We start from the raw sequence: 25320 nt of genomic DNA, 5'->3' as shown, positions 1-25320 counted from the left end.
TAGAAATGAAGAAAATAAACTCTTTGCCTTTAAACATAAGTGGTTCCAGTTTCCTTTTACAAGCCTGAAGGGTTGTTGTACATATTAAAACTGCTGCACAGCTCCATCCCTGGTCACAGAAATTCTCCCTCCCCCGCCCCCCCCCCAAGATGTCAGATCTCTGGGAAACAGCAGTTACAAAAGGATGCTTTTCATAGCTTGTACTAGAAAACGCTGGCATCCCATCTCCGCATAAAATAGCACTAAACTGAGTCACAATGCCGGAAGCTGTGCCTTCTGCTTCTCTTCAATGGGATCTAGATCATTTCTAGAGAAACTATTAAATAATACTGTATAGTTTTGCCCATGCATGTGACATGCTGATTCTTCTAATCTCCCGTTTGCCCTACATAATTTTAAGCTTTATCCATCAGCGTACCTCGCGCGAGAGAAAAACCGCAGTTAACAAGATGACAGTGTTATCTAGGTATTTGGCATCAATATTAGCAAGAGTCTGTCATTTGACAATTATTTCCCTAGCATACCAGACGGTAAAGAAAATGTTTTCATTCATCCGTAAATGACTAACATTTTATTGATGTCTCAAAATGCGGTTGAATACTATTGCACTCTCAATCTCTGAGCCGGGTTTGAGAGTTAAGCTTGCATACTAATAAATCAGTAACTTCTGCCGCAAGCGCCTCGGTTAATTGCCTAGCACGGGAGTGTCAGTTCAGCGGGGAGGTGATGCTAGTTAGGGGCTCTTGGAGCAGTCAGTCTGGGTGGTCACAGGTGATGGGAACACTTCCCTTTCCCCATTTTCCCCATATATCCTCATGCACTGCGATAAAAATCACCCTGAGCACCGATACCGCGAAGCAAAACGACTCCCTGCCTGCCTCGTAAAGAGCTCAGTCTGGGGAGGCAGCCGGATGCTGACCCCTGCAGAGATTATTGCTTCTGTGCGCTTTGCCAAAGGATCCTGCTAGCATTATGGAAAACGAGTTAGAGATGTGCGGTTTTGCTTTATTTATTTCCTCCAAGGGAAGGAGGACTGGAGTCAAGGCGAAGAAAATCGTCAAAGACTGCTTAAGGGGGGTGAGGGGGTGGTGGTGGTAGTGAGCATATTTTTTAATTACTTGTTTCTCTCCACTTCCTCGCTCTGCTTCCCAAACTCCTCACTGAACAAGATTGATTGGCGTAACTGCTATAGACTCCAGCCTCGGTTCTCGCATTGATCTGCAAATGGCCCGGAATAGCTAAAGGGTCTTCAATCTGGAAACGAGTTTAAGAAGGGAAGGAGTAGGAAAGGGTAGGGGGGGCGGCCCCTCGCCCAGTCAGCACCCGGCTCAGCCTGAGGCCAGGACAGCGGCTCCCAGCGGCGGGGCGAGCGCGGAAGAGGCTGCGGCTTGGGAAGCAGGGGGAGCCTCTCTGCGCCGCCGAGGAGGAAATCTGTCCAGCCTGGTTTGGAGGCTGCTGAAACAATATAACCCTAGGACTCGTGAAACCCGAAAACTCAGTCCTGCCCAGGTTCGGGTGCGCGGATCATTATGCCTGATACGCTCAAACGGGTTAACCTGCCTCTTGCATAACAGGACTGCCTGGCTCTACACAATTAAAACACTTGATTGCAGTCTCTTTCCGACTGCGTCCAGCCACGACCCGCCCCGTCCCTCCCACCGCGCCTGCGTGCGGCGCGCGCACCAGCCCGGGCACGCGCATACTACACACTCACACACACACAGACACACACGTCCACACACACCCTCTTCTCGACCATCCCTCACACACATACGCACTATTTAGTGTCAGCACGCACAGGGTTGGGGGGCGGGTAGTGGGCGCCCTCCCGTCGGTACTGACTGAACCAATAAATCCACCAGCTTCTTCCCCGCAAGGCCTCGCATGCACCGTGCCCTCAAAAAGCAGCACCCCCGCCACCGTCCCTACCTATTTCCGAAAAGAGGTAAAGAGTGAACTAGTTGGCCGATTGTAGCCAACTTGTCGGCTGTAGCGCGGCCGCCCCGGAGAAATTGGAAAAAATTAAATAAGCAACAAAATCTCACAGTCCCTGGCGTCATGATGGCGCCGACTACAACTTGGAGGACTTTAAAGTTACGGTGTCTCAAGAGGTAAAACGCTCCGGAGAGGGAAAGCAAAGCGCCCCTCGGCTCTCCACCTCAGCACCGACACAGAGACTTTTCTAGCGAAACATCCCTCTCGTGCATACGACAAGAAGGGAAGCATTTTGTCTAAGACGCATCTCTTTTTCCCTCACTTTGCATAATTGTGATATACCTCCTCCTCTGGATTTTTCCCCCCGTTTTCTTTCTTTTCTTTCTTTCTTTCTTTTTTTTTCCCCCCTCCATTTCCCGCCCCCCCTCCCTGCTGCATCCCCAATCCCTGGGCGGGGTTGCTAAGGAAACGGCCGCTTGGCAACGCGCGCGAGCCCGGGGGCCAGCGGCCGCCGCTGCGCCCCGCGCTGCTTCTGCTGCTGCTGCTGCGATTGCAGCCGCCCGCCGCCGCCGCTCGCCCTGCCTCCGCCGCCGCCGCCGCGCCTCCTCCCTCACTCGCCGGCGCGCTCGCCTCCTCGCTAGATGGTGTGCGAGCCGCCCGAGAATTAGACTCACTCCGGACTCGGCCAAACGCAACCGAGAGGAGGTGTAGCGTGGTGCCAGGGGGTGGGAGGGGAGGGAGGGAGGGAAAGCGAAGAGAAGGAGGAGGGGAGGCAAAAGAAAAAAAAAAAAAAAAGAGAAAGAGAGAGAGAGAGAGAAACAACAGCCAACAACTAGAAGGGAAAGAAAAAAAGAAAGAAAGAAAAGAAACCCACCCACCCACCCCCCAAAAAAACACACACAAAAAAGAAAAAAGAAAAAAGGGGAAAAAAAGGAAAAAAAAAAAAAAAGGAAAAAAAAAATCCTGTGGCGCGCCGCCTGGTTCCCGGGAAGACTCGCCAGCACCAGGGGGTGGGGGAGTGCGAGCTGAAAGCTGCTGGAGAGTGAGCAGCCCTAGCAGGGATGGACATGATGCTGTTGGTGCAGGGTGCTTGTTGCTCGAACCAGTGGCTGGCGGCGGTGCTCCTCAGCCTGTGCTGCCTGCTACCCTCCTGCCTCCCGGCTGGACAGAGTGTGGACTTCCCCTGGGCGGCCGTGGACAACATGATGGTCAGAAAAGGGGACACGGCGGTGCTTAGGTAGGAGGAACGGCGTGCTTTTCGTACTTGTCTCAGTCTTTCTTTCTGTCTCTCTTTCCGCCCTTCTTGCTTTTTTTTTTTTTTTTTTTTAACACTGAGTAATAATGCTGATGGTGATCACCATAAACACACACACACACACACACACACACACACACACACACACACACCTCTCAAGAAATCCAGGTGCTGGATCTGCCTGGAGCCTGGCCCCTTTACACTGGGGCAGGTAGCAGGCTGGACGCGTGATGCTAAAGCACTTTGCCGGATCGCCAAGTAGTCCGGGGATGAGTGAGGAGTGAGGTTTAGGAGGGGCAGGTGCCACTTTGAAACTCAATTCACAAGGTCTGTGTTTTACTGTCATGGGGTACTCTTGGAGAGTCTGACAAGTTTATCAGGTCTATTTTACTCTAGCCTAAGCGACTTTTGCAAACTGCTGGCTCCCTGCTCCCATTTATTTTCCCTTTCACTTGGACACTTAGGCTCAAATTCTCTGTCTTCAGCTTTCTTTCCTTCCACTGATTGTTTCCTCGCTTCTTTTTTTCCCCCTCATCATTTTCTTTTCCTGTTTTCCCAGTTCCTTCTTACTCTCCTTTTCCTCTGTTGCCTGTTTTCATCCTTTTTCTGTTTTCTATGTAATCTTTCCTGCCTTTTTTATTATTTTCTCCTCCTGTTTATCTTCACCACTCTGATTTCTGATCCTGTTTAGCCCCCCCTTTCCTCCACGCATCACCTCTCCCCATTCCTTCTTTCTCTTACTCGTTCATGTCCCTATTCTGTGATCTTGTCTTCCCTTTTTTGAGTCACATTTCCCATCCCTCTCCCCATTCCTTTCCCATCACCGTCACACACACATGCATGTTCCCTCTGAACCTTTCCAGTTACCATTTTCTCACACTCACAAATCTCTTTCCCTTCAACACACTCACTCCCATACTCTCTTTCACATCCTCACACACACACTGGCACTTCCATGCTCTAACAACCACTTTCATATTCACGTTCTCTTTCACTGTCTAAAAGGCACACACTCCTTCACTGTTCCACACACTGTCACTCACACATGTGTACACATGCCCCCCCATCTCTCTGTGTCTCTTGATCCCTTCTTCCTCCTCTCCTTCCTCCCTCCTTCATGTTCACTTTTACTTCTTTTTCTTACTCTCCCTTCCTCTCTTCTTTTCCCTAAGCTTGAGCACTGAAATGTTTTGTCATTAGTGAACATCCACAGCCTGATTTTACCCCGAGCAACACTGTAGAGTGAGCTTCTTTTTTTTTCTCTTGTGAAAATATGAATTGATGATCAGCAGTGCTTCGATCTAAACAAGGCTAAACACTCTTATTCCTTCATTTCCCATCTCCCTACCTTCTCCCCCTGACACCCCCAGCTGACGTATACTTCAAATCTCCCTGAAAGATCTCCTTTCTCTCCACTGGGTGGTAGTTGGCTTGTAAGTGTGGATGCACAAAATCAGTATACACGGCATGTCTAAGGTGACAGAGTGTGGGATAGGTTTCTGTTTGAATTGTGCAACATATCTTAAATTTAATGATCTGGGATCTGGGTGTGGTATATGTTTTACACCTTCTGAAACACGCTTAGGACTCCGAATTCACTTGGCATACTATTATAATTTTTGATATACACTAATGACTAATATGCTTTCATAATATGTTATCTATGATGCTGTAAATACAGAATGCCACTGAATGTATACAAAAGTAACATATAATCTGTTTTAACTTAGTAAATGTCTTTTCATTGCTGGTGAAAGCTATGAACTCTATGTCACATAAAGGATATAAATAAAACCCCCATTTATGTTCTTTATATTAAGTTTGTTTTGGAAGTTTGAACAACAGTGGTGAGCATGAAGCACTACCTTGAGAGGCTGCAAACACAGATCATGGGAGCTGCAATCTATGTGTGTGTGGCAGCATATTACTTATTTGTAATGAGTGTGAACATTTTCAACCTAAAGGGTTTGTTACACTACTTGTCTTGGATGATATATCTTGGCATTTTGTTTCTAATGAATCTAATACCTGCTATAGCTAATTAAAATATCTGAAACTGCATTCTGCTTCTAGGAGACCTAGGTTTAGTTCTCTCATTGGTTAGACTGCTGAAGCTTCTCTAGCTAGTTGGGGCAGTATCCTTCCAGTGTTGTTGCTTTGGTGCAGCCCTTGTTTACTTGTGTGCACTGTAACACATTCTTTGAGATGCTCTATCCTGACTTTTGTAATATCTTAATGAGGGAGATTTTGACTCTTAAACTTTTTAAAAAGAATAAAATCTCTATCTCTTTTAAGTGATGTTTCTACCAATTACAGTGTTTATTTTTTAAATAACCACAATAGTTTCTTGTCATATGAAACAGAAGTCTGATCTACATTACTTTTTACCCAAAGTAATTCGCTTATAGTAATTCTGTAATTCTGTAGGGAGTATCCCACTTTTTACCTTTTTACATTGTCCGTAGGTTTTTTAAACTATTTTAATATATGTGTTTATAAGAAATTCTCTGTTAAAAATTGTTCAATTCTATCATTTATTTTTCTTGACTCTTCCTGCTGCATCTGGTATTTGCTCTGTTCGCACCAATGCAGACAGAGCTTCAGGACTGTCAATTGAGTATGTAAGTCAGGTGTCACATTTTTCATCAAAAGTAACATCACAGTTATATTTTATGTTTTTACATTGGAGATTTAGAATCATATTTGATGTTGCTCTCTAATTCATTAGGAAACAAAACAAAACAAAATTTGCCTTCAAACATACACCCCCTCCCATCAAAGTACAAAAATCTAGTGCTCAAGAGAACACTTTACTGAAATTACATGATATCATTTATTAAACTTTACCCAATATGCTCTGTTTTTAATGTAACACATTCCTCAAAGTGTCTCTAAGAAAGAACAAATAGTGGCATAACAGTTATCAAATAACTTTAAGAGCTAAAGGTCTGAAAGTGCAAACATGTCAGTCAGTGACTCTTGCTTGTGGTTGCATTAATGAAATAGAAGTGTAAAGGTCAAATGATACATTTCTATCTCCTAAATGCCAGAATGTCTGTTTTAGAGGAAAAAAAAATCAGGGAAAACAAAACTTTCCTTAAGTGGCATTATAATACAACAGGGAAATCATTCTGTGATCTACTAACTATAACTATCATTTTACAAATCATCTTCTCTGTTTAGCTTAAATAGTGGACTTACAAGGAAACTTCTTTTAATAACTACAGCATTCTTATCATTTTAATTTTGCTTTTAAAGTTAGTGAAGCAATATATTAGGTGTCAAAATTTCCCTTACTCCTAATAATGTTATTCACTGATAAATCTCTGAAGGATTCACTTGAGCTATTTGGACCTTCCTGATAGAGTTTCAATGATGCATCTGTTCAATACAGAACCTTTGGTACTGCCTTTACTTAAACTTTGGATTTCAGTACATGCATGTATGTCTTCGAATACATTGTAATTTGCTACAGACACAAATTAATGTTTTCATTAACTTATTAAATATTGACTTCAATTGCTCTATGTTTAATTCATATTAGTAGTTTATATGTAACAAAATTTGTTAATCTGTCTATGGAGAAATTAACTTTTTCTCCAATCTTCAAATTGCATGTTGTAGTACATGGAAGATAATGTTTTTCGTGATGTGACATAGCAAAGACCAGAAGATGCTAGAACCACATTGGTCACATTTTAGGACCCTCTGTTTCTAGACCTGGAGAATCAGGGGAAACATAACAGGGCTCTGGATCAATATGTAAATTTTAGATGATTTTTAAAATATAGTTTTGCAGTCACTTTAATGTGAGACAGTTTTTTATTCTTATCATATGAACAAACACAGTTATGTTAACATGTCCAAAATGTTTAATATTCTTTGGAAACAATACAAGGAACATCCTCATTTATATCCTCTTAGTGAATGAACATTTTTTAAACACATGTCATTTTTAAGCCAATTCTTTCAGTCTATTTCTACCTCAGCTCTTACGTATGATTTTTGTACATTTTAAGCCGCCTTCCTGATATGAATTCAAAAAATCCTTTTCTCTACTTGTCATGCTTTAATCAAAGAAAGGAAGAGATTCTTTTCTTAAATGTGATATCTTCTTTTACCTTAGCAAAGTTAAACACAACTCTGTCATTTTAACATAGTAGGTTTGAATGGAAGTTATATATGAAATCCCAATATAATATTGTAATAAAAGGGATGATTTTTGCTTACAACAGAGAATGTAGAGCACATTTCCATAGAAGATATTTTTATTGGAAGCCACAAAACTTTCTCAAGTAGATTTATAAGTGGATATGATGAGTATTTATCACTTTTCAGAACTATTTGTCCAAAACATTGGCATTTTGATTAGACTACCTTAATTAGTTTTGTTTTGAAATGCTTTCTATTGGTTATAAGAAAGTAAAGGATTTATTTATGAGACTGCAGAATTACCTATAGCAGTAGAAATCAATTGTGCTGTTCTTTTAGGTATCATCATATTGTCTCACATTGTTGAGTCATTCTTGCACATTGATGCAATACATATTTCAAATACATTATTTAACTATATAAGCATTTTCAATTTAGAACATTAAGGCATTATTTAAAGACCTAAATGTTTATTCAGTAGTGTTGGACAAATATATTTAAAATTCTGAATTTTTTTCCCTTCTTCAAAAAAGAAAGGGCAATAGATTATCCTAGTGTGTCATTTTGGAAAAAATGTGTTCTAGAATACTGAATAAAATGCTACACCATTACCTGTAGTGATTTGCAATGCTGTTCAATTAGCATGACATATTTCTTGGTATATCTGTTATGTTAAAGGACAGTGTAGTTATTTTAAAGTTTTCTAGATAGATTTATTTTGCCCAGCCTTTTTTGTTTAGAAGAGTTGATAAACCTATGTGATTGTGTAAATCTTTGAACACATTCTTGTTAATGAAGTACTTATTTTCAGTAGATTGGCTTTGCAATTGAACAGCTCCATGGAATAAGTTAATTCTGTAATACCTGACTTCTGAAGAACTTAGGGAAAGGTTCACACCTTGTTTGTGACAGTTCTGGACCTGATTGAACAGTCCAACTTTCATTCTGTACCCTGTGCTAGTGGAGATAGAGGGCAGAGCTAATCCCTGAGCCTGCATTTCCCAGGCAGCCATCGTCATCTGTCTTCTTGTTGTGCAGTTGCCCAATGGAGGGTAATTTTGGAAGAAGGGAAGATATATGAAGAGTCTGACTCCACAGTGTTTCTCCCCTTCTTCATGGCTTTGGGCAGTGTCCAGCAGTGTCTTCCATCTCCCATTTGGACCTTCATTCTCCATCATCTACCAGATAACTGGCTCTTGGGCTTCTGTTTACGCTCTCATCTCTTTGTTCTTCTCTCCTAGGAATAGTAGTGGCTTCCTGCTGTTTGAACTCGTGGGTTGTCTTACCATTATCTATACAGCTTCTCGGTTCTACACACTTTGCAATCAATTTCTTTCATTACATTCCCTGTTTTAAATGTCCAGAATGTTTTAAGTTTTGCTGGTGGAAACTTGATTGATATATAGTGAAAGGTAATAATTTCAGTGATTTTAATTATATTTGATTAAATGGCTGCTTTGCCCATGGCACCATAAATGTTGCTTACCGGCACTGGGTATAATAGCTGTTGAGGGAGACATCATAGAAGTTAAACCATAATGACATTGGGGCATATTACAAAGAAAAAAGATGGATTTATTTTCCCACACCCAGATTATAATGAGAATAATAAACCAAATGTGTAAATATTTAATTAAATATATGCTGATTAATATTTGAGGAAATAATGCTGTTGAGGGTGGGAAAATAAAGACATTGATTAATAAATATTGGCAAGACTCAGTAATTCCATATCTTTTTTTTTTAACTGAGTGAAAGTAAAGGAGGGCTAAACTGTTTGTGGATATGGGATCAAAATGCTGAGATAATTTCTACCGAGTTGCCTATTGAAATCAATAGGAATTAAAGGCCTTTCTTTTATGTATCTTAATACCTGAGGAACTAATAAAAATTTTCAGTTTCTTATGAAGTATATGGTCATAACAATGCCCATGATTCTGGTGTTTGACCACCGTAGGAATTAGTCTTTCAAGCCATTTGAATCTTCTGATTAGAAATCAAATCACTTGTATATCATATTCAACATGACATAAATTAAGACATTGTAGACATCATGAAATGTACAAAGAAGAGCTGAGGGAAGATTCATTAATAAGGTTTTTGTTTTGTTTTGTTTTGTTTTTTGTTTTTTTTTTCTCCTTGTTAACTGAGTATTAGATCATTTGGCATCCTTCCTTTAACTTCTTCAAAATACTTTCTAAAGGCACTATGTAGGTATAGTCTACTTTTGGTGTATTTCTCCCTGCTTTTGAAAGAAAGATGGTAATTTAAAAACCATCATTAATGAAGTGAGCCTCTCTCAAGGATGTTCAAGAGAGGATTTCTGAATTGGGAGGGAAGTTGGACTTAATGATCTCTGCCATGCCATCCTTTTCAAAGGTTTGCTGATTCATTATAGATTGTCATAGATGCTTTCCATGTATAAGAGAAAATAAAATTTATTGCTCTTTCTTTCCTAGATGCATCGTATTAGCTGCCTTTTTGCTTTTGTAAAGGGATTTTAAAATTGGGTCACATGCTCTTTTGTCAGGTATTTTATGTGTTTCAGATGTACCAGTGGAAACAAGAACTTCCCATCTCCTAGAGAGTAAAATTTAGGATTTTCGTACATGGTCATACTCATTATCAAATTGGATTTTAATTAGTCCCCTTATCTAAAAATGTAATATCATTTGAAAGATAGTGAAGAAATTTAATAATACAAAAAAGTTCTTTGGTGTTTTGTTAAAGTGTACTTTCTGTTTTCTGCTATGTTCATTTTAATTGACAAACCAGCTGGGTGTGTAAGCACTATAACTCTTTCTAGGGCCTTAACACCAAACCTTACATATATCAGGCTAGCATCTACTATTTTTTAAATTAATGACTCTGTAGAAGGATAAGTGAGGGGATAAATTTGTTTGTGCTTTAGTTTATTAATTATTTCACATTTTAATAATTGTAGTATATTTAATACTTTGTTGGATCTGCATATTTATAGTGACTAAGTATATTATATAAGTATAATCACTATATAAGTATAAGTATATAAGTATATAGTAATTAAATATATTGAATCCCTATATATCACAAGTCTCTGTCTTAAGTGATTGCTGCAGAAATCCCAGGGGGTTAAGACAGATACATTGGAATCATTCAGTGTAAGACACAGCCTACTGGTGGGTCTTGAAGAAATGTACTGGATACTAAAGGTATTTTTTTTTTTAATTAAATGTACTAAGTAGAGTAGAAGGTGAGTACTGTTTGAGAAAACTTCTATGTGTGTGTGCACGTGTGCACGCATACACATGCTGTGCCAAGATTTTAGAGGTTTTGCTTACTGAGGGTTTCAGCAGGGTAAGTTTGAAATGCGGTGGTATGGTTGTAAGATTTTAAGTTGTAGTTATAATTTTAAGAAGATCAAAGATTTTAAGTTATATAGTAAGGCTTTTGCCATTTGCAGTTCTAATCAAATAAGAGGAACAGTTCAAAATAGTAATAGGTCTATTGTGACCTCTAACATTTTTTGTTTCTACCTGAACTCATGAGCCTCTTCTTCCTTTTTCCTAAAATTTCAATTAAATCAAATCAATAAAGATACAGAGGTAGAGAGAAATGGCTATTTGCTATGGACAAATAATTCTCATTTGAAGAGTAACTATATGCCCCAAACCTTAGCAGAACTTTTGTAACATTCCAACCATCTCCCAGAGGCAGGTCAACAGTACTTTATAAACCACAGGGTATTGATACTAGCGCATAGAATTTTAATGTGGTCATATGGCTTTGATTTATAATGTTGAAGAGGTTATCTATTAGCATAGTGGTTTCTAAGCCATATCAAGTTCTGAATCCTGACAGAGGACCTTTGATGCTCTTAAGCAACCAGTTGGCATGGGAATCAGTCTTTTAATCACTTTCTCTAGGAAAAGGGGAATATAGGAAAGGAGGAATTTAGCGGTGTTGCCAGCATTAAGTGTTGTTCTTTTGAACAGTAGCCAGTGCATTATACTTTCCAGATAGCTGGTAATTTGTTCAATTTAAGGAAGATGTTTATAACCCTTTTTGGTCCAGAACTAAATTGTTCTTTAGTGAATTTCATAAGTTGTTTGGACACAGGTCCAGTGCCCAAACTGATACAAGATAGGGTTTCTTTAAAGCTATAGCTATTGCCATAAAGTAGTGAAACGTTTTGGGTGATTTAAAAGGGCCATGGGGGGAGGGGGGACGGGAGAGGGTGGTGGGGATATAGACATTGGGGAGGGTATAATGAGTGCTATAATGAGTGCTGTGAAATGTGTAAACCTGGCGATTCACAGACCTGTACCCCTGGGGATAAAAATACATTATATGTTTATTAAAAAAAATAAATAAGTTTATTTAAAAAAAAAGAAACTAAACATGCAAAAAAAAAGTAAAAATAAAAGGGCCATGGAAAAATGTGTTCAGTTGTCTTCAGAAACCCCTTTCCCCTCATGCAACTGAATTAAATTTAGAGATATTAAAAGGATTTAAGAGACATTGCGAACAGAATTGCTGTAATCAGAAAGCAAGTGTATTGTTTGTATATTCTCTGCAATAACATTATATACTATTGTATCGAGATATTAAATGAATAAATCAAAGTAATCATAATGTTTTCTTAATCTTACAGATAACATATTTCTTATAGGAGAACCTCTTTAGATATGTTTGGTTTATAAGCAACCTGTTTTTGATTAATATCTTGTAATTGGTCAGTGGGATTGATGGCATCTCTACTGCCTAACATTGCTTGACACAATTTTTAGTGCTCAAAATCTGAATGTTGTATGAAGGAATTGAAGGTGAGAAAGAAGAAGAGGCAAGGGGAGGAAAAGAGGAATGAAGGGGGAAAAGTGTGTTATGTGAGTGACTTCTGATCAAACTATCTAAAATTTCACATGACTGGGATGACAAAACTAAGCCCATAATTTGTACAATAAAACTGAATAATACAATAAAACAATGAAAATGAATTAATAATAAAATAATATTTGTATTTAAAAGAATATAATAAACTAATTCCCATGAAAATGAATAAATTTCATTTCATGTATTTCATTAAATAATTGGAATAATCCCAAACCTACACCTTTCCCATGATGAAGTAATATATATTATACAAACTGAAGCTCTAAAATTATATTTTGCATTCAAATATATGTCTTCCTTCCAAGTTACTAGTTCATTTATGTTTACTTTAAAAGATAGCTAGTAACTTTGGACTTTGGCCTACAGTGGGATCAGGGGCTAATTTTTTGGAGTATTTTCACAATAGGAAATTATATATAAATCTTTGAATAATTGCTCCCCTGTCTTATTGAGCATATGTCACTGATCGATTTTTTTTCTCATACATCATTAATGTGAAATAATAGATATAAAAAGTTATTTTTGCTTATGTACAACGTTTATCTTCTTTTGTAATTGTTTAGTTGCATTGAAACCTGTCATGCTTTGACATGTTGAGAATGGGAGTGATGAGAATTTGAATTCCTGCTTCTCTAATTACTAACTAGCTACATGACCTTGAACAAATACCTTATTCTTGATTAGTATGTTCCTAACAGAACTACATGGATTACATGAGATAGTACATGTAAAATGTTACCACAGTATACTTACCACATACTAAGTACTACATTTATATTAGCAAATCATTTTATGTTGTTTTTCTTTTCTTAATCTTAATCTGAAATTTATGGCAGTGTTTACTTACTGATATGATTTTTAAATCACCGCTTCAATTATTTGTGAAGCAATCGTGCAGTATCTGTTGAATGTATATTTTTGCTGTGAATTTGTTAAAATAACATTTGTTAAATCGAACACCAGGATATCAGGTAGTGATCTGTGGTTGAACAAGAAAAACAAAACAAAAAAACAAGGAGAAACGGAAATAGAGGAGTTTGTTACTCACAGGTCCTGGAGGAGACACATGGCACACTCCAAGGGCAACATGGGAAGTCCAGGCAAAGAGATCAGCCACACCTGGAGTACATGCCTTAATGAGGTCAATGGGTAGAGTGTTTGGGGGTTCCTTGGTTCAGAGTCTTTTGGTCAATTCTAACCAAAAAGAGCAGAGTTTTATCTTAGGCTCCCAGAAGGAGAAGATACACAAGGGGAGACAGGAAGAGAATGTTGCTCACAAGGACTGCTGGGTCAGTCATATCAGGAACTTGGATTTGCTTATGACTCTTCTGGAGATGCGCGAGTGAAGGAGCTATAGTGTCAGTCAGTTCAAGATTCCTGAGTGCCACTCAGCCTCTTGGAATGGATGTGTAGGCAGGGATAGCCTGGAGTGGTTTAGCTAAACTCTTGACATTTTGTATTTTAGAGATTCTATTTAATGGACATACTTGTATTTTTGTTGTTGAGCCTCATAAGCAAATGCAACTCAAATCTGAAACATACCAATAGAGGCTTTCCAATTATCTGGGTGCAGACCCAGAGCACTCGATAGCAGGAAACCACAAATTTTATACTCAACAGGCTGATGGTGATTTGACTCACTTAACGGAAGGAAGAAATCACTGTAATTGGGTGGTCAGATGTGACGTTGAGAACAGAGGAAGAAATGAAAAGAGACAGAAAGAAGAAATGAAAGGTTAGAAAGTACATGTGATGAGAATGGAATAGTTAGAGGGTGAAGATTAACATTTGTGAAAGTTTAGGAGAAAAGAAGTGATAACTGGTGACAACATTGGAAGTCAATAGGAGAGCGAGAATTTAAAAAAAAAAAGTCAACTGTGTATTCTGGTTGGGGTAGCAAATAATTATTCAGGATTAGATATGCTCTTATTATTTTTTAGGCCATCTGTATGTATCTGAAGGCATCACAGTTCAGAAGCAATCTGTATGGGCAAGAACTTTCCATATATATCACCATTTTATCCATACACAATAAACTCAGGAGAAGCTCAGAAAATATGAATGCTTACTTTAATTTTGCATATTTGCCAAATGCACAGCAGAATGATTTAGGTTTGTAATCATGACGAAGCCATCATCATCATGATTCAGATTCAACTAACAGTTACTGAGTGTCTATATGACGTACTTTCTCAACAACATGCAGTAAGTTACTGCTTTCCCAGTTTCATCGCCAAGTAAATTCAGGCTTAGAAAAATGAGTTAACCTGCCACAGGTAAAATGGGTAGCAGCTGAGCCAGAATTGAAATCTAGGTCCTTTTATCCCAAGCCCCATGGCATTTCTTCTGTCTTATGTCTCTCTCTAAGAAAAAGATCAAAATGGTTGGTAAATTTATTGCTTATTCAGTTACTAAAAATTTGTTGAGCACCAGCCACATTTTACCTACTGTTAAGTCAGTAATGATTTAAAAAAAATCAAAGTGTGTTATATGTTTGAGGAAAAATGTGAGTTTATTTTAAATGAGATTAAATACATAGCATATATTACATAGTCAAGCATTTATTAGATTGGAAAAGAGTGAATTCTTAGAACTATAAATATTATGAAATAAAATCTCTCATCCAATAATGATTTCATCCCTAATTATTAGAAGCTACTGATAATACAAGAGAAAAAAATGAACAGCTTTTGACTATCATTTAAAGCTAGGCATTATCCATTGCCTATTGTATTGAATCCTCATAACAGCCTATAATTTTTCTACTTTGTAAGTGAAGAAACAAATTCACAGGTGAATAACTTTATTTTGTATTTGTTTAATTTTTTTGTATTTATTTAGTTTTTAACTTTAATACAGGTAGTAAATTGCATAACCAGGACTTGATCCTGGCGTGTGTGTCTCCAAGACCCATGTTCATCATTTTTTAGAAGTTGTAATATTTCTTGGAGCATTTTGACAAAAAGAAGCAGCAGTAGTTCCTTGCTGTATTATTCCAACTTTCCAATTAAATCATTGCAATACTCATTCTGGCATAACTCCAAACATCTGTACCAGGTTGATTTCAAACCCTCCCTTGAAAAGGATTAGGCAGCCTGAGATTTGTTGAGCACCATTATTTCCCAAAGTAGATGGGAAGATCAAAGAGATTTGAGGACCTCTAAAAGATGTTTTTATTCTAATTTCATGGAACACGTCAATCATGTTACTGAATCATATGGTTAATTGTAGTCAGTGGATAAAACGAAACATATTGGAACTACATAGTTTGCCTTTTTTTGCTAACCAATAGAAGGAGTATATGTAGTTTATAGTCTAATTGAATGAAAACTTGTTTTTAATCTGATGGTGTGTAATTGAAGCATCTTCTTTACTGTGCTTTAGTGTCCACCTTCTGCAGATTTTAAAATGTGTACCCAAGAGGAGAGTTTCACATTGACTTGTTTTTTGTCTATCCAAAGATTTCCCAAAATAAAGTTCTGTTTTTGTATTATATAATTCAAGAACATTTTCAACCTCTCTAGACCCGTTCTAACTCTTCCTTCTCTGAATTCTGAATTTCTGCACATTTCCATTTTATAGTGTTTATTCCATCAGCTTTACATTATGGTAGACTGTTAAATGTTTGAGTCTGCAAAGAAATATAACAGCTACTGTCTTATTTAACATCATTTACTTATATTATTGCAAATCCTTCACAGAACTTTGCATATTGCTATTTGCATGGAATATATTTAATAAATATACTTTCATTGACTCTTCATCTTTCTTTCTTCTATCAGGAATTTGTTTTGTATTTTTTCCTACTAATCATATAGTTTTTTCCATAGGGAACATGTTCTTTCAGATAGTCATTCACATGTTTTAGAGCATGTATTTTTGGGATCCCCATCAGACACTAGACACTTCCCATGAGTTTGAGCTACCGTCATAAGAGATAAGATCCCCTCCATTGAATTTACATTATAGTTCTACCTATATCCTTTAACAGTGTTGTGTAGTATAAAGAACTTGGGTTTAATTTTGACTTCACCAGCTATTAAGTCTGAGACTAATAGTTTCTGAGACTCAGTTCTCTCATCTGTAAAATGGAAATATTGATCGCTTCCCCTGTACTTACTGTAAATCCTAGTAAGAAGCCAATGAATGTGTGCAAAGCAGAATTCTGTACATAGTTGGTGCAATGTCTTTTCTTTCTCTCTTCCTCATGCTTCCTTTAATATAGCTGTAACTTATGGCCAAGACTATCTAGTTGAAGGAATTGTTATGTGTTATGTTGTGTCTCCCTATTCTATTTGTTCCCCAATAATTCTGAAGCTCACTTAATTTAAAATTCATGGCATCTTTCTGGTACTTTGAAAAGTAGGTTTAACTGGAACATACGATAGCTATCTCATTCATCTTGTTTCTATTTCTTGGACTCATTTTTTTCTTCTGGGATATTTTCCCTCCTTTGTACTGTGCTCTCTTTTGAATAGTTTTGTATGTGGATTTCTTCCTAAATTTGTGGTCAGTTTTTGACATATTTTGAATGTCCACAAAGGTTATATTTTCTTCTTTACAAGTTATTCTGTTAGCATAAAAGCCTACTTGTCATTATGTGTTGCTTTTTTTTCCCCTAAAATCCGACACTTTTCTCGATTAACTTTCATTATGGCTTTTGTTGTTTGGAATGGTAATATATAAAGACTACTTCATAATTATCACCTGGTCCTCTGATTAACAATTTGGAATTCCTCAGCAGATGATTCTTCATTTAAATAACATTTCTGGGGATGCCTGGGTGGCTCGGCGGTTTAAAGCCTCTGCCTTCGGCTCAGGTCATGATCCCAGGGTCCTGGGATCGAGCCCCACATCAGGCTCTCCGCTCTGTAGGGAGCCTGCTTTCTCCTCTCTTTGCCTGCCTTTCTGCCTACTTGTGATCTCTTATCTCTCAAATAAATAAATAAAATCTTTAAAAAAATAAAAAAATAAATAACATTTCTGTACTTTTGTCACTTCATTTCCTGAATTATTCTGAGTCTCCTATCCCTAATGAAAGGGATGACACTTTTCTCTGTATCTCAACAACGGATAAGCTGATTCTCTGACTTTTCCTGGAGTATTCTAAAAATTTCCTTTATATGTGATATACATAATTGGTTTCTGGCAGGTAATGTACAGACTTTTCTTTATCACTTACTTTCAAGTAGCATACAATTGATTAATGTTTATATAGGGAAGTCACTAAAAGGCAAATTCTTGTTAATTTCCTTCAATTACATTAAAAACTCTATTTACCTTTTTCCCCCCCAGTATGGGGATATTGTGCTTTTTCACATTCATCCTAAACTTTTCAATATCCTCATCGTTTTCCTACTTCTACTTACTCTTCAAGTGTATTTAGGTTAGGCCCTTTAAAAAAGTGTCATATTTCTTTGAATCATTAAATAAAATTGAATTAGGAAACTGCTTAAGATTAGGTCTGTATAAAATGGGTTAATGATAGCATTCAACCTATATGTTGTAAGAATTAAAGTTTGAAAATTCCATAGCACCATGTGTGGTACAAAATAAACAGTAAATAAATGCTATTAGGATTTTTATAATTATCATTACAATAGACCTTTATTAATAATTTTGGGGTTTAGCTGACAGCAGACAAAATTAAGATTCTCTGGTAATGTGCTTACTTCTATATGATCCAGCATGCTATAGGAACTTAGGACATGAATTATCCTTTATTTCAGATAGGGCTTTTTGCTATTGTCTCCTCTTTTGTGGGACTTTCTTTTCCTTATCAATTGATTTTACAGAATGGCTTTTCAGTAATTTCCAAGTTCGAATCATTTTCTAAAATTAGCTTTATGCTAATTTTTTCATGGAACCTTTATTAATGGCTCAGAATTGAAATATTAAAAGAAAAATTTTAAACACATGGGTATATTTATATACATCCCCAGATTTGTGTATCCAAATTTATACATATATATGTATCTGCACATTTATTTCCTTTTTGACTTTGTAAGCCTAGTTACCTTGCATTAATGTTGGATTCAACAAAATAAGTTTAGTGAAAATAAGCAGTTCTTTCCTTGAATTTTAGTTATTTATGTACATGTTTTATGAAATACCTCAACTCCACTATATTCTGTGGGGTTTTTTTTTAATGTAATACTACCTAAAAATAAGATTTCGTGTTTTTTTTTTTCTTTTTTGGATTTGATTAAGTAAAATCACTTGAATTCTAGAATGAAGGGCGCTATCGTGCTTTTCCTTCCTTTTTTTTTTTTTTTTTTCTTTTTTTCTTTTTTGAGTAGAGGCTCATAAAATGGGAAATCACAAGTGGGGAGGAAGAATTGTGTTCCAGGCTAATGGAACCAAATACACATAAGCGTGGGAGAATTGTAAAGCATAGTTGTCATGGTAATGATGATAATGCCTATGATTTCTATAGCCTGGTTTGAAAATAATCTAAAATTCATAAAACTAGGAAGGAAACTCATTGGAGGTTTTCCAAATATCTTAGAAGTTCCCAATGGGTATAGTTAATATTACGTGCCTTGGAGATTTAAGAAACAGATCCTTAGTTTGGTTTTAAAGGTAAAGAACTTTTGTTTTCTGATGCTGCAGTATATGTCACCAGACATTCAGTGGGACATTCAATAAATAGTTTATTTGATTGTTTTACATTTCTTTGAACTACTCTTAACCACTGACTTGTTATTCCTGGTAAATTAGAGACATACTCTAGGATAAAAATTAATTTATAAAAGTTAAATTAGATTGTGACATTTGTATCTTAGTTATATTCTTTAGAAAAATTTGATAGAGGAGGTTTGATATATTTTCAGATTAAATGGGAATATTGATTCTGATCACCTTTAGTACCAAAAAAAGAATTAAAATTAAAGGCTAACAAAATTTATCTTCTCATTGGAAGAGTCAACTTATTATATATTTGAAATTATTTTATTTTGGTATAAACAAATAGGTTGGTAGTCAAACAGGGAAATAGCTATTGTCAGTCAAATTAATTAAAACAAAAAGATTGTCGAAGAGTTTAGATTTAATTTTGCTTGCAGAAAAAATTTGACATATAAATTTACATAAATTATAATGGTGTAGTTATATAAATTTTGATTAAGAAAAAATGTTATATTGTATACAGCTGTTGAACTATTTTATGATGAAATGACAATTTATGTGGTATGATATTTTATATAATGAATTATAAATTTATTGCATTAATGTAAATACATTTAAAACAAATATATAAAATAAGTTCTTGCTAATGGGCCTCCATTTATAGAAAAATTAGACTTTGGTACATTATTTCAAATTTTTCCTTATGTACAATAAGAGTTTTCTAAGAAGAAATAAAATATCAGCATTTTAAATGGTGATTCCTTCACTTGCAAAGAAGTCGATACATTAGTAAACATTTTACTGGTTCAGACACTATATTTACTGTCATTAAGAATAATTGCTCTATTTAAGTATTATAAAAATATTACAATTTATTTTTTTTTAATTTTTTAATTTAAAAATTTTAAATATTGCCCTAAATCTATTCTCCATATATTATTTTTACTTTGAATGCTAAACAATAAAAGATACTGTGGGATGATGGATATCAGAAAATGAAAATGATATAATTGCCAAAACTATATTTAATTATTTAGTATTAATTTTTCTATACTTAAAATCCTTTAATGTAGACTCTCTGGCTATTTATATATAGACTGTAATTCCAATAAAGTAGAAATCAAATATGATTATAAATATATCTTATTAATTTTGAATTAAAATTTAAACATATTTATTTCATACTTGAAAATAATCGTTGTATTGTTTATGTTACCTTACTTAAATAGCACAACATCCTTATGGGGGAAACAGGAACAGTGTTAAAGTTCCAGTTTTAAATAGGAATAAACGCAGGTCTAAGTATTTAAAGACTTCTTGGTTTATGAATAGTTATGACGTCTTTTCAAATTGATGCTCAGTCCGAGTTCTTGCTCAATACATTTTTCTTCATATTACTGATTACATGAATTACTCAATGTTATAGATTTTATCTTTTTTCTCAGGGGCTTTGGGCTTCCATATTGAGTATACCTATCATAACTAGGGATACCTCTAACTTCCACTATTTTGTGCTCTATTTCCATCACACGTTACCCTCTCCTACAAAATAAGTATGTGTCAAGTAAATAATGGAAGCATCGAAGAGGAAATAAAATAACATGAAAAAAAAAAGAAAATAAAGAGTATGGAGTCAAAATTAATGTTTTCCCATTGTTACATTATACATTACATCTCTTTTATCATTGCCATGTTTTTTCTTTTTGCTTTAATACCTTCTTCCCTTCACTCTGTACCCCAAGAAAAAAAAGTACCCGGAAGTGTTGACTATCTCTTAATGCCAGTTCTTTAGCTAATTACTCAATGGAGAAAATATGTTACCTTCTCACTTAATTTGGGGTATAGAGCTCAGAAGGAGAAAATTCTTTGCAGAAAGAAGTACTTACATAGCAGTGGTTCGTTCAAAAGAGAGAGAGGACAGATTTTTCAAGTAAAGAGAATTTTAAACGCTATAGGGTCTGTTTTTTGTCTGTCTTGTTTTTACTAGGTATATTCATCCCAAATTTTTTAAAAAATGTATTATTTAAGGTTGTTTTTATTAAGCATATATTTAACTTTAAAAACAGTTGTTTTTATTAAGCATGTATTTAACTTTAAAAACATTTTCTTTCCCTTTTAATTAAAAAACAAAACCAAACTACTTAAATGTAGAAGACATGGAACATTCCTTTTGGAGAAATAAAGCATCCAATTGGCATAGATAATTTCCAGTTGTAAGATAATAGAGAACTTTGATCAGTTTTGATCAGAATTTTCCCAAATGGTGTCATGGGAACTACTAATCTATACCTTGTTAATACAAAAGAAGTTCTTTTAGTTGACCTATATATGATCAACACTCTTTATTTCCTCTAAAAATTTCCAACTGGTGTCCACAGCATGCAATAAACTTCTCTTTAATGTGCTCTTGAACATTTCTTTCTGTCAGTTGAATTCTGAGATAACAGAATTGGTTAAAATATGTGTGATGAAAGAGTTTTGTTTCTACAAAAACGATGTTGAATGCTTTGAAAATACTCGATAAAAGCTATCGTTAAAAATAATTATGTTTAACTAGATGTAGCTGGAGTAACTGTAAAATATTTGTAGGAAAATAATTAAAATGTACTTGCATTCTACATTGAGAATGTTTCACAAGTATCTTTAAATGCTTATTCCACTTTGAAGAACCAGAAACCGAAAGTCCAATAATTCTAATTGGAGTATTCTGTGGTACAAGAGAGATAGTATGATATTTTAGTGAGTAGTCATTTTTGTTAACAAAATAAGTTTACTCAGTCTCTTAAGACTGGTATCTGAATATACATTTTTAAATGAAAATAAAATATATAGGGTATGAGTATCATAAATTAACTGATCAATGTGATCACATTGATCAGTTAATTTTTTGATTAAATGGTCAATATGATCATCTTATTTTATGTTTCTAAATATTTTGCTATGAAGAATAATTTTCGAAGCCAGTGTCCCTAATAATGTGTCCCTAGCTATCAAATGAAGCACATACCTTTACTCCATATTCTTGGAGAGGGATTAAAATGACATTTTAAAATTGGTATTTATGAAGGATAAAGTAAACCATATGCCTCTTGCTCTTTGAGGGGAGGTAAAAATCATGATATGCTTATTGATAGAACTAATATTTCTTGAGTACTCAGTATATGATGGTAATATTCTAGGTTCCTGAGATTCGTTAAGACAAAAAAAAAAAAATCCCCTTTCCTCAAGGATTTTATAATCTGGCAGGTAAACTAATTGTGATAGGAGAACAGCTAGAGAAGAAAATAGCATTCCTAATAAAGAGGAAAGTAATGGATACTTAGTATTCTTCTCCCTGGATACTCAACTTGACTGTCTCTTCAGGCTTCACAAAAAGTAAATGTTCTTGAGCTTTCACTTCAGGAGAACTTTTAGTGGTACCGGGCTTTATGCGAGGTTATAGCCTCATCTCCCAAATCTTAACCATTTTGTCTTTTATAGGCCCCATTATTTTCACATAGAGTGTTACACTTGATTTTCCCAACTTTCTGGTAAGTTAGGGAAGGAGTATTCTAAGATCTCTGTTTTGATTTAGATCTCAGTATACAAAACATCTCTTCTGGAGCCTGCCCTGCCACTCAATCTGGGGTAGACCTCTAGTCAAACATGACTGGCTCTGGATACTACATGCCTATTTCCCTTAACTGATACTCTCTTTCGTATGTTGTGTTAATTGTCTTTCTCCTACTGCTTTCATGAAAGAGTGGGGGGAACCTTATATGCTTTCTGCCAAGCTTTATTTCCAGGGCCAAAGTAGTGCCTTACCCCAGCTGGTGCTCAGTAAGGTTTTATTGACAATAAAAACTAAGTTTTAGAAACAAGATTTTTTTTTCTTTTTCCAATTTATTTATTTTCAGAAAAACAGTATTCATTATTTTTTTCACCACACCCAGTGCTCCATGCAAGCCGTGCCTTCTATAATACCCACCACCTGGTACCCCAACCTCCCACCCCACCCCTGCCACTTCAAACCCCTCAGATTGTTTTTCAGAGTCCATAGTCTCTCATGGTTCACCTCCCCTTCCAATTTACCCAAAAGCACATACCCTCCCCAATGTCCATAACCCCCCCCCCCTTCTCCCAACCCCCCTCCCCCCAGCAACCCACAGTTTGTTTCGTCAGACTAAGAGTCACTTATGGTTTGTCTCCCTCCCTATCCCGTCTTGTTTCATGGATTCTTCTCCTACCCACTTAAGCCCCCATGTTGCATCACCACTTCCTTATATCAGGGAGATCATATGATAGTTGTCTTTCTCTGCTTGACTTATTTCGCTAAGCATGATACGCTCTAGTTCCATCCATGTTGTTGCAAATGGCAAGATTTCGTTTCTTTTGATGGCTGCATAGTATTCCATTGTGTATATATACCACATCTTCTTGATCCATTCATCTGTTGATGGACATCTAGGTTCTTTCCATAGTTGGGCTATTGTGGACATTGCTGCTGTAAACATTCGGGTGCACGTGCCCCTTTGGATCACTACGTTTGTATCTTTAGGGTAAATACCCAGTAGTGCAATTGCTGGGTCATACGGCAGTTCTATTTTCAACAAGATTTTTATTAACTGAAAGCTTCTCACTATTTAACATGACAATGTTAACTATTCATTTTACCAAATATGTAGTTTTACCAAAATTATTTTATATTGAATTTTTTTTTCTGAGAAGTATCTTTTCACATCATTGTTCTTTATAGAATAATTTGGGAAACATACATATACATAAGATTAATTGCTCATGCAATTTTATTTTTTATTTTTATTTTTTTTTAAGAATTTTATTTATTTAAGTGACAGGGAGAGAGACAGTGAGAGAGGGAACACAAGCAGGGTGAGTCGGAGAGCGGGAGGCAGGCTTCCTGTCGAGCAGGGATCCCAATACAAGGCTTGATACAAGGACCCCAGGACCATGACCTTAGCCGAAGGCAGACTTTTAATAACTGAGCCACCCTGGCACACCTCAGTTTTATTTTTTCAAAATAAATCACTTTCAAAAAATGATCAAATTGAGAATATTTTTAACATATCATGCAGGTGCTAAAATGACAATACTCATCTCCAAGTTGGTTATGAACTTAAATGTCAACAAATACAAATTTTTATAAAATAGTAGTGAAAAAGTTTTATATTTCTATAGCTATCAATTTAGGCTCATATTAATTTTTAGAATTTCTTGTTTACTTTTGACATTACTCTAAAACATGATATTTCTTCCTTGAGTAAAAATACTCAAATGGTATTTTCATAACATGCTTATTTATGACGCTTTTAAAGTAAAATCTCGCTATGAAACAAGAAAAAGTCATAATCTTATATCTGAAATCTTTCAGAAGGAGTGTATTGAGGTGGCCAAACATTTCTTATTGAAACTTGTGCTAAAAATTTATTTTTAAGTCCACAAGTATTATTTTAATTATATTTTGCTTCTAGACTTTTTGAAAATATTTTAACTTATTGGAAAGAAATGTGTTTACCCAATCTGCATGTAAATTTCAGCTTTTAAGAATGTTGACTGCCTTACTGTGTGATGAAATACTGAATCACGTGTGGGTTTGTATAATTCCAATTAGAATTTATCTAAAATATTTTCCAGTTTGAGCAACTATTTATTTCATCCACAGTGGATTTCACTGGGACAAGTTAGTTTGAAGAGTATTTGACAGGGTAACCGAGGATCATAGCAGTGTATAGAGTCATGTTTAGAATCACACTGCTTTGTTTTGAATCACAACTTTGCTACTAATTGTGGCTTTGGACAAATTGCTTACTCTTTGTGCTTATTCCCTGATTAGTAAAGTTGGGATAATAATAATGCATATTTTATAGGGTTGTTATGAGGATTTATTTGTATTTGTATTTAATTACATAAAAGTTGTGAATTACTTAAAACTGTGCCTGGCTCACAATACACAGTAAATATTGTGAATTATTACATGCTCTTTGTTAATTATGGTTCATGGGATTTGATGGGTGAGAAGAAAGTTTGTGTTCAGGTATATTCTTCTCACCAGTTAGACTTATCAGTGGGTAATCAAATCTTGTTTTTATCTATCTATCTATTTATTTATTTATCTTGTTTTTTAAATATTTTATTTATTTATTTGATAGACAGAGATCACAAGTAGGCAGAGAGGCAGGCAGAGAGAGGGGAAGGGAAGTAGGCTCCCTGCTGAGCAGAGAGCTCAATGTGGGGCTTGATCCCAGGACTCTCAGACCATGACCTGAGCGGAAGGCAGAGGCTTAACCCACTGAGCCACCCAGGCACCCCCAAATCTTGGTTTTAAATGAAACCAAGTGATGATGGATGCCTCTATAATGTATAAACACCCTTTGGGGAAAGTATGGCTTTTCTAAGCCCTCAGGTTTCAAAGTCAGAGCAATGTTGATTCTTTTACTTCCTAGCTGTTTTGTGTTCAGGCAGTTTACTTAACCTTTCAAAGC

General features: G+C 35.9%; 1 protein-coding gene across 1 annotated transcript in view; it reads left to right on the top strand.

Moving 5' to 3' along the window:
* The first annotated feature begins 2841 nt into the window (after positions 1–2841).
* Positions 2842–25320, top strand: part of NEGR1 (neuronal growth regulator 1) — an 855541-nt gene continuing 833062 nt past the window's right edge. Inside the window, exon 1 of the mRNA XM_044238470.1 lies at positions 2842–3172. Coding sequence (XP_044094405.1) covers positions 2997–3172 — 176 coding nt within the window. The 5' untranslated portion in view covers positions 2842–2996. The remainder of the gene's footprint in view (positions 3173–25320) is intronic.

The sequence above is a fragment of the Neovison vison genome, chromosome 2 (assembly GCF_020171115.1).
Source record: "Neovison vison isolate M4711 chromosome 2, ASM_NN_V1, whole genome shotgun sequence".
NCBI classification, from domain to species: domain Eukaryota; kingdom Metazoa; phylum Chordata; class Mammalia; order Carnivora; family Mustelidae; genus Neogale; species Neogale vison.
Note: the sequence above shows the minus strand (reverse complement) of the source record. Positions and strands in the feature narration are given on the sequence as shown.